At 35.4% G+C, this 14609-nt stretch overlaps 1 protein-coding gene across 1 annotated transcript in view; it reads left to right on the top strand.

Moving 5' to 3' along the window:
* Window positions 1-356: 356 nt before the first annotated feature.
* LOC113081666 (protein kinase C-binding protein NELL2-like) overlaps window positions 357-14609 on the top strand; it is a 34287-nt gene continuing 20034 nt past the window's right edge. The window contains exons 1-4 of the mRNA XM_026253685.1: window positions 357-471; window positions 2448-2542; window positions 2712-2817; window positions 3701-3829. Of these exons, the coding sequence (XP_026109470.1) occupies window positions 2450-2542; window positions 2712-2817; window positions 3701-3829 (328 nt within the window). The 5' untranslated portion in view covers window positions 357-471; window positions 2448-2449. The remainder of the gene's footprint in view (window positions 472-2447; window positions 2543-2711; window positions 2818-3700; window positions 3830-14609) is intronic.

Genomic DNA, 14609 nt, shown 5'->3' with positions numbered 1-14609 from the left:
TTAATTGTTATAGTTGTCATTGTAGTTAGTTTTAAGTATAATTATTACAGTCAGCAGTTATTATGAAGTTGTTTTTGGTTATACAGTAATTATAGTTATCGTTATAAGTTATAGTTATCGCAGTTATTGTTTATCATCATTATCATTAGTTACAGTTATCATTATGATTATTGAGACTATAGGTAAAATCATGTAATAAATTACTGAATTAATTATTTTTGTGAATCGTTAAGGGTTATTATTATGAACAGTCCTCACGGAAATAACAGTTGTGTTGCTCATAGAGTAGCAAAATACAAAAGAGTGCAGTGAAACAACAGCTTCATCTTCAGCAGACTAGCACTGACTGAATGTTTGCTCTTCTGTAGAATGGAACGGTCCGCTGTGAGAAGATTCTGTGCCCCCTGCTCGAGTGTCCTGATGGTACGACCCCAGGGTATGTGACAGGAACCTGCTGCAAAGAGTGCCAGTGTAAGTACACACACACACACACACACACACACACACACAACTACATATATACAAATGTGCACACACATGCATTTAACACACACACAAATTAGCAGACACAAACTACAAACACGCACAGGTGCACACACACTCGCATGCACACAAGCATGTAAATGTGCATACATAAAACTACACACACCGCGCACATGCACATAAACTAACGCATACACATACAATCACAAATATACAAATGAGCATATACTCACTTGCAAATGCACATGCACACACATGCACACATATAACTGCACACACACAGACACAACACACTCAAACAAATACAAAAATGTGCACACACATAAACACATATGCATGCAATCACGCACACAAATGTGCACACAGAGATAGACACACATTCACACGTATTCACACACACACACACACCCCGCTCTGTGTATATGATCTGTCACTCCTTATTGCCAACAATAGCACTTTTCTCCATTCACACACTCCATACAACCGCCTCCACACGGGTTGCCTGACAACTGACCACACATTTGTGTTGCTAAGCTACATCCACACTCCGTCTCCAGAGGTGTCAAGCAGCACATTTACATATTCAAATCAATTATTTATCACCAGCCAATAAACGCAGCCCTGCAAGGGTTATGCAAATCTATACTTGATTTTAGACACTAGTTTAAAGCTATTTCAGCACCAGCTTTATGAAGTGGCTGGATTGTTATTGAGCGAGGAGGACTCAATCCGTTAGCGTCGCCTGATGAGCCAGTGTTTGATACGGGTCATTATCGTCACCGCTGATTTATTCACTTATAATTAAGAAGTGAAGATGACCCTGCTGTATTATTAGTCATAGCTGATATCCATGCTAATCTCAGAGTTAGCGCTCATTTCTGCAGCAAGCCTTTCGTTTTAACCCTTCATGAGTTACAGTACAGTGAAAACATATAATTTATAAATTACATTTTACATTCATTTCTGCATTCGACATTGAGAGAGCACAGGTCGTAATTTAGATATATACTTTTTTAGATGGAAGAAATGCAGATTGCTGTCAAATAGCACACCTAGGTTCCTAACTGATGACGAAGAGTGACTACATGCAGAGGTTTTTGATCCTATAATCAACACTTCTGTTTTAAAACAAACATTAAAGATTCATTTCTGAATATAATTCTTCATTTGTGCTAACTAGGCTGCCATGCGCTGACAGATTGTTTTCGTCAGACATCTAAAAAGCCTGTGCTTCTGTTCTGATGGTGTTCGGCAGAGGCTTTGCTTCAAAGCGTCTCACAGTCTTCTGTCTCCAGAACATTTGGGCTGCTATTTACATCTCGTGTCCCTGTCCTACAGCGCCGGGAAACTGCTAACATTCGCTCACTCCAGATAACTTCATCCTGGAACAAAAACACAAACCTAGACATTTATGATCTGCTAGAGCTTTAATGATCAAATTCACTTTCTATGATTACTGTTCAAGGAGTGTTATTCAATGCCTAATGGTGATATTAATGAGTATAGAGCAGATATTTTTAATGTGCGTTTAAACCAGTAAACTCTCCACAGGATGAATTGAGGACTGATGTAGCAAACAGCATTAAGGATTCATTTGAAACTATATAACTCTGTTCTCGGTGAGGTTCGTTCTGTATGCAGAGTTGTATTTGAAGTAAGAGGAGGAAATAATTGCTGTCTAGGGAACAATTATCTCCTCAGACGTCTTGTAATCGTTGGTTGTTTGCTCCAAATTTCCATAGCGTAGCATTTCTTTCTCTCACATTAATAGTGCAGGTTTGATTTGTGCTGCTTGTGTTTCTGCTGAGTCACGTCGTGCTTATTTCTAAATGCAATGCAAATAAAATGGACTTTTTTGTCCATGCTATGGAAGTCAGTGGGGTCTGGAGTTGTTTGGAAGCCAGTTAACTTTCACTGAGTGTGCTGTGTGTTCATGTGTGTGTGCTTGTTGTTGTTTCGGGCAGCGATGTGCTTGTTCTCGGAGCAGACGCTGGTGGAAGGACAACGCTGTGCTGTTCATCATCCCACCGCAGGACTCTGCCAGCTGTTTGAATGCAGGGTACAGATCTCCCCAAACACTAAGTTTGAAGAATTTACATACTATATAGTTTAGCTATTACATGCATCTTCCTAACATCTACCCAGCAACCACACAGCAATCTTTCAGAGCTATCTATCTATCTCCGTTTTTGAGGGCAAATGATAAACACATTTGTTTTCTCTGTCAGGATCGTACGATGCACAGGATCCCGAGCTCTGAAGACTGTGCACAGCTCACCTGCGCAGAATCCGATCGGATCACACTGACGGACAGATGCTGCAGAGTCTGCAGAGGTACAGAAGTGCATCTGCCTTTATACTGAACGAAAAACCTCTGAGAATCTTTACAATACATGCTATGGACTTTTGTCACATTTCTGGGTTTGCAAAGGTGATATACAGTAATACAAAGGATTAACTGCATCCAAAATAAACGTTTTTATTTATATACGTGTGTGTGTGTGTGTGCACTGTGTATATTTGTTACATATATATAAATAAACACACATGCATGTATATATTTAAGAAAAAATATGTTATATATTAAATATATTTTATGAATTTAAATTACGGAGCATGCAGGAAAAAAAATTGTAGGTTAAATAATGTGCACGATTTACTAATTCGTTCCCTCACTGTACTAAAACGTGCACACGATTACGATTGCATTCACTCGGTTTATAAAGTGTGTGCGCTTTTTAGCAAATTGAGGGAACGCAATAGTAATCGTGTGCACGTTTTAGTACAGTGAGGGAACGAATTAGTAAATCGCGGGAACAATTTATTAATTTTTTCTTGCATGTCATGTGCAGGGCTCCGTATTAAATATATAAATACATGTAAATATTTCGTAAATATACACCATATGTGTGTTTAATTATATATGCATAATTAATATAAACAATACACATACATATATTATGTAAAAAAAAAAAGCTTTTATTTTGGATGCGATTAATCGCGATTAATCGTTTAACAGCACTGTTATAAATGCACATAATAATAAAAAAAAAACATTTAAATCTAAAAAACTTTTAAGATGAATGTTAATAGCGTCGTCACAGTCTTGTGAAAAGGGTCCATAGACAATAATCGGTGTGTAGTTTGACCTTTAGCGTGACAGTGTTTCACGAAGCATGAATCGATGAACACAAATCTCCTCTGTCTGGGGTCAAAGGTCACGACTTCTGCGCCGAGGAGAACATCTGCGCTGACAACTCGGCCTGCGTGAACTTAGACGCCGGCTCCAGCTGCAGCTGCAAGAACGGCTTCCGACCGCTGCGTGAGGACAGTGCCTACTGCGAAGGTGAGCTGTCAATCAAACGATCCGCCAGATAATCCATCCCTGCAGAACACGTGTGACATTTACAAGCACACGCCGCGGGAAACCAGCCATAATTACAGTGAATTTAACTGCATTAGAGCCGCCGGCTGATTTTAATATTCCAAGATATACATTATTATTCCAGGACATGTGTATAATGACTCCTCTTGTTATAATTGGATTTTTTCTGCTGGTAAAGTGACGCAGAATAGAGTATGACATAAAATATCGCAGTTAGATACTGATATAATGTCTACGGCTTTGGGGATCGAAATTTTACCAATTTAACACATTGATTTAGGGCAATTTATTATTACATGAAACAAGATATACGTTAAATATTATTTATGGGAATGTTAAATTCATATTTATAGTACACAATAATGTTTTAGAATTAATATTAATAAATATAATATTAATTAATAATTCATTATATTAAATATAAAGGAATGTAATAAATATGACAAATTATTATTATTATTTTTAATAAGTATAACATTATAAACATAATTATAAGTATTATTATTACACAAACACAATATAATAAATGTATTTGATACATTGTATTCATTTATAATAATTCATTGTAATGTGATTTAAATTGTATGAAATAATATTATATTAATGTCGTTTTAATAGTTATAAATATAAAATATAATTTTACTAATAAATTATATTATGAATGTAACAATAATAATATAAATCATTTGGTACAATATGTTACATAAAACAATAAAATGCAATATAATAAATATTGTTAATTATTAATAATGTGCAATTAATATTCATGTGATTGTAAAATGCTTTGGAAATTTAAATTTACTTATTTAACATTAATTTAGCGCAAATTAGTATTACATAAAGTATATATATATATATAGTGAGGTTAAATTAATATTAATGTTATGAATGAATTTGAATAAAGATTAAATAAATATATTATAAATAAATAAATATAATATTAATATAACAATATAACAGTTTAGCTAAATTAATTATATCCCAAATATAATACAATATTATAAATTCATATATTATAAATATAATAAACAAAATTACAAATAATGTAATGAAATATATAACACTATATATAACAATAATACATTTTCCCATGAGTCTGTCATCAGCGCTCATGACGCAAGACGCTAAAAAACAGTAAAGTCTGATTGGAGAACAAACTGCTGCGTGAATATGAGATACAGTACACTGACATCTGTTTGATGCCTTTTCCATCTGTCAGATCAATATGCGATTAGTTTGACTAATTAATCATCTCATCCTGTTATTCTATCATTAATTCAGTGACATTTCCGAGTTGAGTGATGGCTCTAAAAATAACCAATTCTCCGTTATCTGTGTTGGTTTTGATGCACATGCCTAATTAACCAAGTGGCATTATTGATGCACGACTCGAATCCGTCTTGCTTCGGCATCTTAATTGGCTGCTATTGCGTGCGGCTGTGAGTAAGTCATCAATGTCCCCCTCCACCTTCCTCATCCTGGTTTTTCCTCTCAAAGCCCAGCCTCGGATGGCCTACTTTCGGTGAATGCCTAATGACTCGGGCCGTGTTTGTGGGACACGGCGCCCCCGTCACCTCCTGTGCATCAGACGGGTCTCTAATGAAACCTGTTCATCTCGCCGGCTAAAAATAGCCTCACGTGCACGGCCGGTCAGGTAATTATCAAAGAGGAGAGGATCTGAATAATTAAAGATGCTATCAGACACAGCGAGCTGGACGGTCCTAAACGATCCTGCGGAGGGGAGAGCAAGAAATCAAAGAGCTTTGAAATAAAGCATCAGGAATATAAGCCATGTGTAACCCAGAAACAGATTCGCCGGCAGTGTCCCACTTCCACACTCATTTGTCACCTCTTTCTGTTTAACCTTGCTGCTTGGGACACAACACCTGCTGCTGAGCTTTCCATCATTCGCTGGAGGACCAGATCTGCTTTTAGCTCCGCAAATCCCACACATTTGCCTATTCTACTTCTTTAATGCAATACACGTCCTCTTTCTGGGAGATATTTCACAGATAGAGCTGGTCGATACGACCACAATCATCATTTTTGTGTTTGATGGACTCAAATCAAAAGATCAGGTGATTTTTATCAAATAAATAAATCATAAATAATTATATATATATATACATATCATAAATAATCATACATAATTATATATATATAACACACACACACACACAGTAAATGTATCTAATTTAAATACAAATTATTAATTAAAAATTTTGGTAAAAATTGGGAAATTATGTTTAAAACAATTCTTATATTAAATCATGTTTTAACCCATTCATTCCCACATTTTTCCCAGACATGTGTCATTAGTAACCCTTTGAAATTATTAATAATTATTTATTTATTATTTATTTATTTATTTAATTGGGAAAGCATGAGGAAAAATAGTTGTATGGTTTATGTTTATGTTAAATTGTTTACAAAATATATTATATATCTTAGCCCAGCTTTTAAAAACTGTTTGATCACATTCTAATCATAATATTTATAATATGTATATTTCTCCTGTATATATAAATACACACACATACAGTATATATTTAGAAAATATTTACATGCATACATTTATATAATTAAAATTATATATATAAATATATGTAATATAGAAACATAACATATTTTTCTTAAATATATACATGCATATGTTTGTATTTATATATACATAATAAAAATACACAGTACCCACGCATATATTATGTAAACAATTTATTTATTTATTTTTGGACACGATTAATAGTTTGACAGCACTAATATATATGTAAATATTTTAATAAATATTTATTTAAATATGTTACATTTATTCAAATGTATTTATTTAAATTCACATTAAAACTATTTAAAATGAAAGAAAATTAAATATTAATCAAATTATAGAAATAAAATATAATTTTTAAACATATATATTTATTAAAATATTTTTATAGAAATATTTTATATTTTAAGTATTTTTTACTCAAAATGTATTTATTTGAATAAATAATTGTGTATAAACAGAGATAGATGAAACGCATTTGAAACTGTTGCACTAAACCGAACAACGTATTGTCGTGTAAATGTACAACGAAATCTCTCCCATCAAGCATCAGGCCGTATATACAGCATCATCATATCAAACACCTCACTTCATCTGATATGCACACTATATAGTCAGATAACCCACAACCGTCAGGAGCCTCACGATGTTATTGTGAATCAGAACACACCCCTGAGACTGAGCGGAAACGTTCCCATCGCCGTCGTCTCACGCTCTCCAGCATCCGCAGCTTCAGAAACACGTCTGCTTTCTTCATTATGCAGCAGCGCCAGTCTCTTTCAGGAAGCCTGCGTGGCTCTGTGAAGGCGCGATGAGCATTGGGTGAGTTAAAAATAGCACGTCTGTGCTGATGAGATCAGGCCCGTTTCAATATTTCATGAGGGAGGTTGTAGGGCGTGAGCTTCACGCTGCTTTACTGCATAATAAAGCTTTGGGAGGGACTGAGAAGCTGAAGAGCGTGCTGATTCTTACAGTAGATCTGATCTCAAACACACTTCACAGACATCATGTGGAGAACAGCAGGACTGAAGTGTGTCCAACAATGAGCTTTGATGGTTTCATGCTTTCAGAAGTCAAACAACAACCTGTTTTATGAAGATTTATCTATTATTTAATTTGATCTCTCTCTCTCTATCTCTATAATTTGAAACGTTTTACTTAGAAGAAACTTCGAAGGCACCTTGAATAATGTGAATGTGATCTGGTAAGATGAAGCAGTGGTGTGAAAGCGTGACTGTGTTCTGATGAAGTCGCTCTCACAGCTGATAAATGACTCTGGTATTCACAGGTAGAAGCAGAAGTGAATAAAGTTCCCGGCGACGCGGCGAGAGCGAATGGACTCTGGCAGGCCGTATTAATCCTAATGAATTGTTTTGCCTTGTATGAAGTGCTCACTTAATGGAAAACGAAGCGCAGTGATTCATAAAGCCAGAGCGTCCCGTAGAGAACAGACTGACAGTGGCTCTCGTTTGTCATGAGACACAGACCGCAATCCAAATATTCAAGCCCATTCAGAAACAGGCTTAAGATGCTAGCTGGATGGGTTTATCTGGTCAAAGACCTGCTTAGACCTGCTGCTTGTTCTGAAACCCCCAGACGGACTGTGACAGTAAGCAGAAATCAGTCTAGAAAGAGTCTGTGATTAAATGTTTTGGTTTACTAAAAAAACATCACCAAGTGAAGTACTCATGGCTCCCTGGACTCATAATGTTTCTGTTACAAAAAGCAGAAGGAAAAATGAAGGAAAACAAAATAATAATAAAAAAAAAAAAATAAGTGAACAAACAAACAAATTAATGAATCGATTCATTAATTAACAAACAAACAAACAAATAAAAAAGCATTATTATCATCTCATAATCTGCCTGTAAAATAAATAAAATAAGTAAATAAATAAATAAATATTGTAAAAAAAAAATTAAATGAAATAAAGAAAAAATGATTGAATCAATTAGTTCTTCTCATAATCTCCCTGGATGGATGGATGGATGGACGGATGCACGATAGATGGATGGATGGACGATAGATGGATATATGGATGGACAGACAATAGATGGATATATGGATGTTAGATGGATAGATGGATGGATGGACGGACGGATGATAGATGGATGTATGGTCGGACGGACGTCTCCCCTAAACATTGGAATTGCAAATGGAAATGGCCACAAAATGACTTTAATTTGACTCTTTGCATTGCATTTAAAACCAGGGTTTGAAATGACTTAGGACTCTTGGGGGGTCCCCTAAAATTTAATTATTAAAGGTTCTGAAGACTGTCTTGCTACACAATATATTGTAGGCAAAATTATATGGACCAGTGTTGACCAGGGATAATGGTCTCGGGATGTTTTCCCTTGCCCCGCTGCAAATATCTAGATATACATTGCCATCAACCCCTGCCATCCCACCCCTATTGGCACATAGAGTAAAATGAAATTCTGAAAAACTATCACTTCTTCTTGCTTTACTACTCCTTCCTCTTCTTCCTGAAAACAATTTCACCTGATGATTTGAGTAGCTCTTTTTGTAAAGTTCTAGGATGATTGGGGTAATTTTGTAGGGTAGGCCAAGTGCCTCTGCATAGAAAATAATAAACAAAGTACAAGCATATATAAATGCAATAGAGCAAAAATACATGTGAAATAAAGCAGTGCTTTTGGTTTCTCGGGTAAATTAACTGTATTAAGTTACAGAAACCGAATAATCAAATGTAAAATAACACTGCCTTCACTCACTGTATACATTAAATATGGTTCATACTATTAATACAGTTTACCTTTAGCTACAAACATGTTTTTTTCTCTTTCTCTTTTGTTTTTTGATCAACTTTGGTGACACAAACAGCTGCAGGTATATTGGGTTGCTGTCCCTTTGAGACGAAAGCATTTATCTAATACTGGTAATGACACGCATCTGTTTTCTTTCTCTGACTGTGTTTACGAGGAAACTCGTTGAAACAGACACTTTGATTTATTTTTTCGAGCAAATCGTGTTTTGTTCAAAAACAAATTAACAAGAAAGACAAGGGAATTCGGTATTCACGAACTTCACGTGCTGTCTGCGACTGCGTGACTCTGTGCGCCGACAGACAGACCAGTCTACACTTGGATGTTTAACATAAATATATAACCTACTGATACAGCAAAGACAACGTCGGCAGTATTGACGGCAAAATTGGCTACAGCATATTTCATTCTGTATTAACAGGGAGTTTCTTTAAGCAGAATTTCATGAGAATTTGATGCAGACACCATAGAGAGTAAAAGAAACACTAGGCGGGAGCCGCCGAAAAGCGCGCTGTTTTTAAATGCCTGATATCTACAATTTCCCCCAACAACAGCCATGTTATCACATAAGCACAATTTACCCTAGAAAAAAAGTCGGTGATATTTCTTTTCCTCTTTTTCTCTCCATGTGCAGGATTCCAAATTAAGAAAAATAATATTAGCTTCTTTACCAAGCTCTCATGTACATTCATGCTCAAATCACATTCACTTTAATCAACTCACAGACTTCAATTAAGTCCTGGTTATCTTTCGTAATCACTGACTGGACAAGTAGATTGTTAAGCTAGCTTTGAATAACTTGTCTAGCAGCTCTTTCTGCTGTTAGCTGGCAGATCATTTGGCTTCATACACAGTTACAGCTAGCAAGAAACGTTGGCAAACGTACTCTTCTACATTACACTGGGTATCTCTAGTTAATGCAACTTTTGATATAGGATCTCAAACTCCTAATATTTTACTATAAGCAATTATGGAGGAGATATAAACACAATCGAAGCACTTAAAGGATTTTCATTCAGGATTTCACTCTTTGTGGTGTCTTGTTTTGCCGCGTTCATTTAGTATGTGTCTGCGGGTGCACCACAATAACAATCTGTGATGCTGAACTCACATTTAGCTAATAGCTGCCCTGATTGCTGCCTCGCGCTAGGAAATTAATTAATTACTGTTATAAATACAAAACGTCACTAAAACTTATAATTTTCACAATGATTTTTAATGTAAAAATATTTTTTTGGGGGACCCCCCAAAATTCAAAAAGGAATTCTTATGGGGGGTCCCTAATGACTTATGGAGGGTCCGGGACCCCCCCCCAGACCCCCCTCATTTCGAACCCAACCTTACACTTACACTAATTGTATTAGGCTATACATAATAACGGAAAATAGGATACAATTCATAACAAAAACGGTTGATCTGCATGTTTGTCTTCGGTGTAAAATATTGATATTTTATTTGTTAACAACATACTTTTCGTACCTTAATTTCAGTAAATGTTATAAAATTGGAGAACTAAGCCAGTAGTAGCTCTGGCGGTGTCATTTGATTTGGATGGGAACTTCGGATTGTGAATCATTTGAATCAGTTCTGGAGTTTGGAGCGGGATCGTGTATCATTTGAGTAAGATTGGGAGTTCATAGCATGAATCATTTTAATCAGTTCGGGAGTTCGGAGCGGGTTCGCGAATCATTTGAGTCAGTTTGGGGATCGCGAATCATTTTAGTCAGTTTGGGGATCGCGAATCATTTGAGTCAGTTTGGGGATAGCGAATCATTTGAGTTATTTCTGGAGTTCGGAGTGTGAATCATTTGAGTCTGTTCGGGAGCTTGGAGCGGGATCGCGAATCATTTGAGTCAGTTCGGGGATAGCGAATCATTTGAGTTATTTCTGGAGTTCAGAGCGTGAATCATTTGAGTCTGTTCGGGAGATTGGAGCGGGATCGCGAATCATTTGAGTCAGTTTGGGGATAGCGAATCATTTGAGTTGTTTTGGGAGTTCAGACCGTGAATCATTTGAGTCAGTTCGGGAGTTCGTAGCTGGTTCGCGAATCATCATCACAGTATGGTGAGGGGAGTAACATTTCCATCACACGCTTGAGGCATTCATCCAATCACAACACACTGGATAGCTGGCCAATCACAACACACTGGATAGCTGGCCAATCACAACACACTGGATAGCTGGCCAATCACAACACACTGGATAGCTGGCCAATCACAACACACTGGATAGCTGGCCAATCACAACACACTGGATAGCTGGCCAATCAGAGCACACCTCACTTTTCAGAACGATGAGCTTTGTAAAAATCTATGCGTTTCAGAAAGACAAGGCATAGAGGAGAAACAATAATGTTCAGTATGTGGAAAAATAAACCGCATAGACACATTTCATTACACTAAATACACAACATAATGTTCATTTTAGCTATTTAATATGACCCCATTATGGGTCATATTTGTTTAGACTGACTGCCCGACTGTGGTTCGGTGACCTAGATGAGTCTGAGCACATGTAGTTGTGCTGGTATCTGGTGTGTGTGTGTGTGTGTGTGTGTGTGTGTGTGTGTGTTTGGGACAGCAGCCACAGATCTGTGGGAGGTGAGTGTTTTTTTTTAGCAGCAGGTCTGTCAGGAAAACACACGTATGTTATCTTCCTGCCGGCAGACAGACAGCACTGAGCCCAGAGATAGAGCGAGAAATCAGCAGACAGAAACACATCGTGCCACCCACAGCAGTCTGACTGAGAAAAACAGTATTAAATACTAATAATGAACTGCAAGAACTATCACGAGGTTAAGAGAGCACAATGGATTTACATCACAACTTAACAACTATTCAAATATTATTTATCATTTCAAATCTCATGAATTTTGATTTAAAATATGGCCACAACTGCAGAACCAATACAAACCAAACTCAAATAACAAATGCTTACAGTTTATAACATTATACATGTGTAGAAATGGCTTATTCCAAACAAGTTTATTATACTTTACTAATACTAAAGCCATTAAAAATATTTCTGTTACTTGAAATGAAGTAAACTTTAACTTACATAAAATGAAATAAGTTTACAACTTTTATTTTAGCTAGTTGCTAAAGTGAAATTTCTCTTGATGTACTAAAATAACTAAAACTTAAACTGAAATAAAAAAAACTAGAAAGGCAATATTTATATAAAATAATATTTAAAAAAAACGTGTAAAAATGTCAAAAAACACAAAATTACTAGAACTTCAAGATTTCTTTTTAATTAAAACTAAAAATATAAAAATTCAAACTAATTCAGAAAATCAATAAAAGCTATAATAATATCTCAGTGATGCCAACCATAAAAAATGTAATTACTTAAAATAAACATCAATTGAAATAAAATATAAAACATTATGGTCAACGCAACAATTCTTATTTATTTAACTCTTACTGAAATTACTAAAAGTAAAACTGAAAAATAAAACTATATAAAATGAAAAAAATGACACATATAAACACATACACAAATATATTTAATAAAATATATTTAAAATAAAATAATATTATTAAACAATAATATTACATGTAAAAGCTATTATACATACTGTATAATTTATAACACACACACACATACATGCACATAAATTTTATTTTATGTATTGTAAATAGCTTTGGTTAAAAGATCTGCTAAATGCTTAAATGTAAATAAAAATTATATTATATGTTAATATCTTACATTACTGTATATGTTGTTAATATTGTAATGGGGCACCTCAGTCTCTAGCAATCACAAGTAACGTGAGATACATAATCAAATTACTTTTTTCAAGTAACTAGTAAAATAACATTCCTTTTAAATTTACAACAAAATTACGTTTTGCAAATAATTAACCCAAGTTACTTTGTTTTCCCATTTCTTAACTGACTCCTGCTTATCAATTTAACCTTGAAAGTGCCTTTAGTTGCCAAAATATAACGTTTGGGGTTTTTGTTATGAAAAAAACTAAAAAAAAAAAACCTAATAAGCAAGCCCAGCCAAGGTGACAAATAAGTATAGTAAAAATAACATACGTAATGCATTACATAACATAAAATGTTACTAAGTAGCACAATAAGTTACTTTTTCATGGAGTAACACAATATTGTAATGCATTTCTTTAAAAAGTAACTTTCTCCAACTCTGAAAACCAAGTGCTATATGTGAACTGTGGGTGATATTATCATCAGATCAGAAGCGTTCATTGGCTTCTGTAGCGTGGGTTAGATGGTTTATCCATATTTACTCCAGTGGAGATGTGAACAGGCCTGATTCATGAGCGCTAGCTGTGATTGATCGGCCTTCCACTGAGAGAACAGAAGGAACAGAACTCAGAAAAGAAGATGGATTTCCCTTCTCCTCCTCTATCTCACACACAAACCCCGTCCTCGACCGCTCCATGCTAATGCACCGGAGATCAACTGAGAGGAGCGTTATCAAAGCTCTGGCCCTGATTCTCCCCTTCACCAGACTGACTGCTCGTCTTCTTCTCCATGCTTCTCAAACGTTCAATATTCATGCTCTAAAAGAGTAAAGTCAGTCAAAGTAATGCAAACTGTTTCGTTAAAACAAAAGATTCAAATGAACTGGTTCATGGAAATTATTCAAACATCGGAAATCTTTTAGCTTTTTAAATCAAGAGATGTTAATCATATAAAAATAACTTATAAAAAGGCTTGTGGGTATTATGATTATTTATTATATAATACAAAATTAATAAAATATAAATATTCATTCTCTTATTTGTGTATTAATAGCTCTTTCTTGATTGCCTGCGATCTTTTAAGTCTGGATGTCATGCTTCAGAAACACTGTTTAATCATTAGGAGGATAATTCCCGATAAGTTTTTCCTGAGGAGTAACTGGCAGAAGAAGCGTGAGTTAAGTGAATTACAGAAGAGAAGCGGCGGAGGTTATGTTGAAGGACACCAGTTCGAAGTAAATTGGGTTAAAGTTTCATTTGAAGTCTTGAGCCATAAAGCCACTCTGAATTTATCACAAATGCAGCAGTTCGGCGCTGGTGAAAATTCATAAGGCTTTTTATTAGATCTGTAAGTCTATGAGATTTGATTTAATACCTCTTATTTGATCTCCCTGTGATAAATTCAAGGAGTCATGACACACGAGGCGGACGATCGCTCTGCCCTCGCTTCACACCAAACTTTCCTCGGAAATGTCATGGATATCATCTCTTAAAAAGTCCCTGAATTCATCAGACGGACACTTGAATCCAACACAAAAGCATCCTAACTCCTTGACTTGTGCACTTTTACTCTAGATTTAAAGAACGGCAGTAATACTGTAGCTACAAATGTCCACAGATAGCCAGTATATCAGTATTTATGCTCTAAAATGAAATTATCTGTTTACTTAATAAATGTTCCTCAGTCAGAGGAAC

Source organism: Carassius auratus, unplaced genomic scaffold, assembly GCF_003368295.1.
Source record: "Carassius auratus strain Wakin unplaced genomic scaffold, ASM336829v1 scaf_tig00034847, whole genome shotgun sequence".
NCBI classification, from domain to species: Eukaryota; Metazoa; Chordata; class Actinopteri; order Cypriniformes; family Cyprinidae; genus Carassius; species Carassius auratus.
The sequence above is the reverse complement of the archived record's forward strand: the minus strand, read 5'-3'. Positions and strand labels throughout refer to the sequence as shown.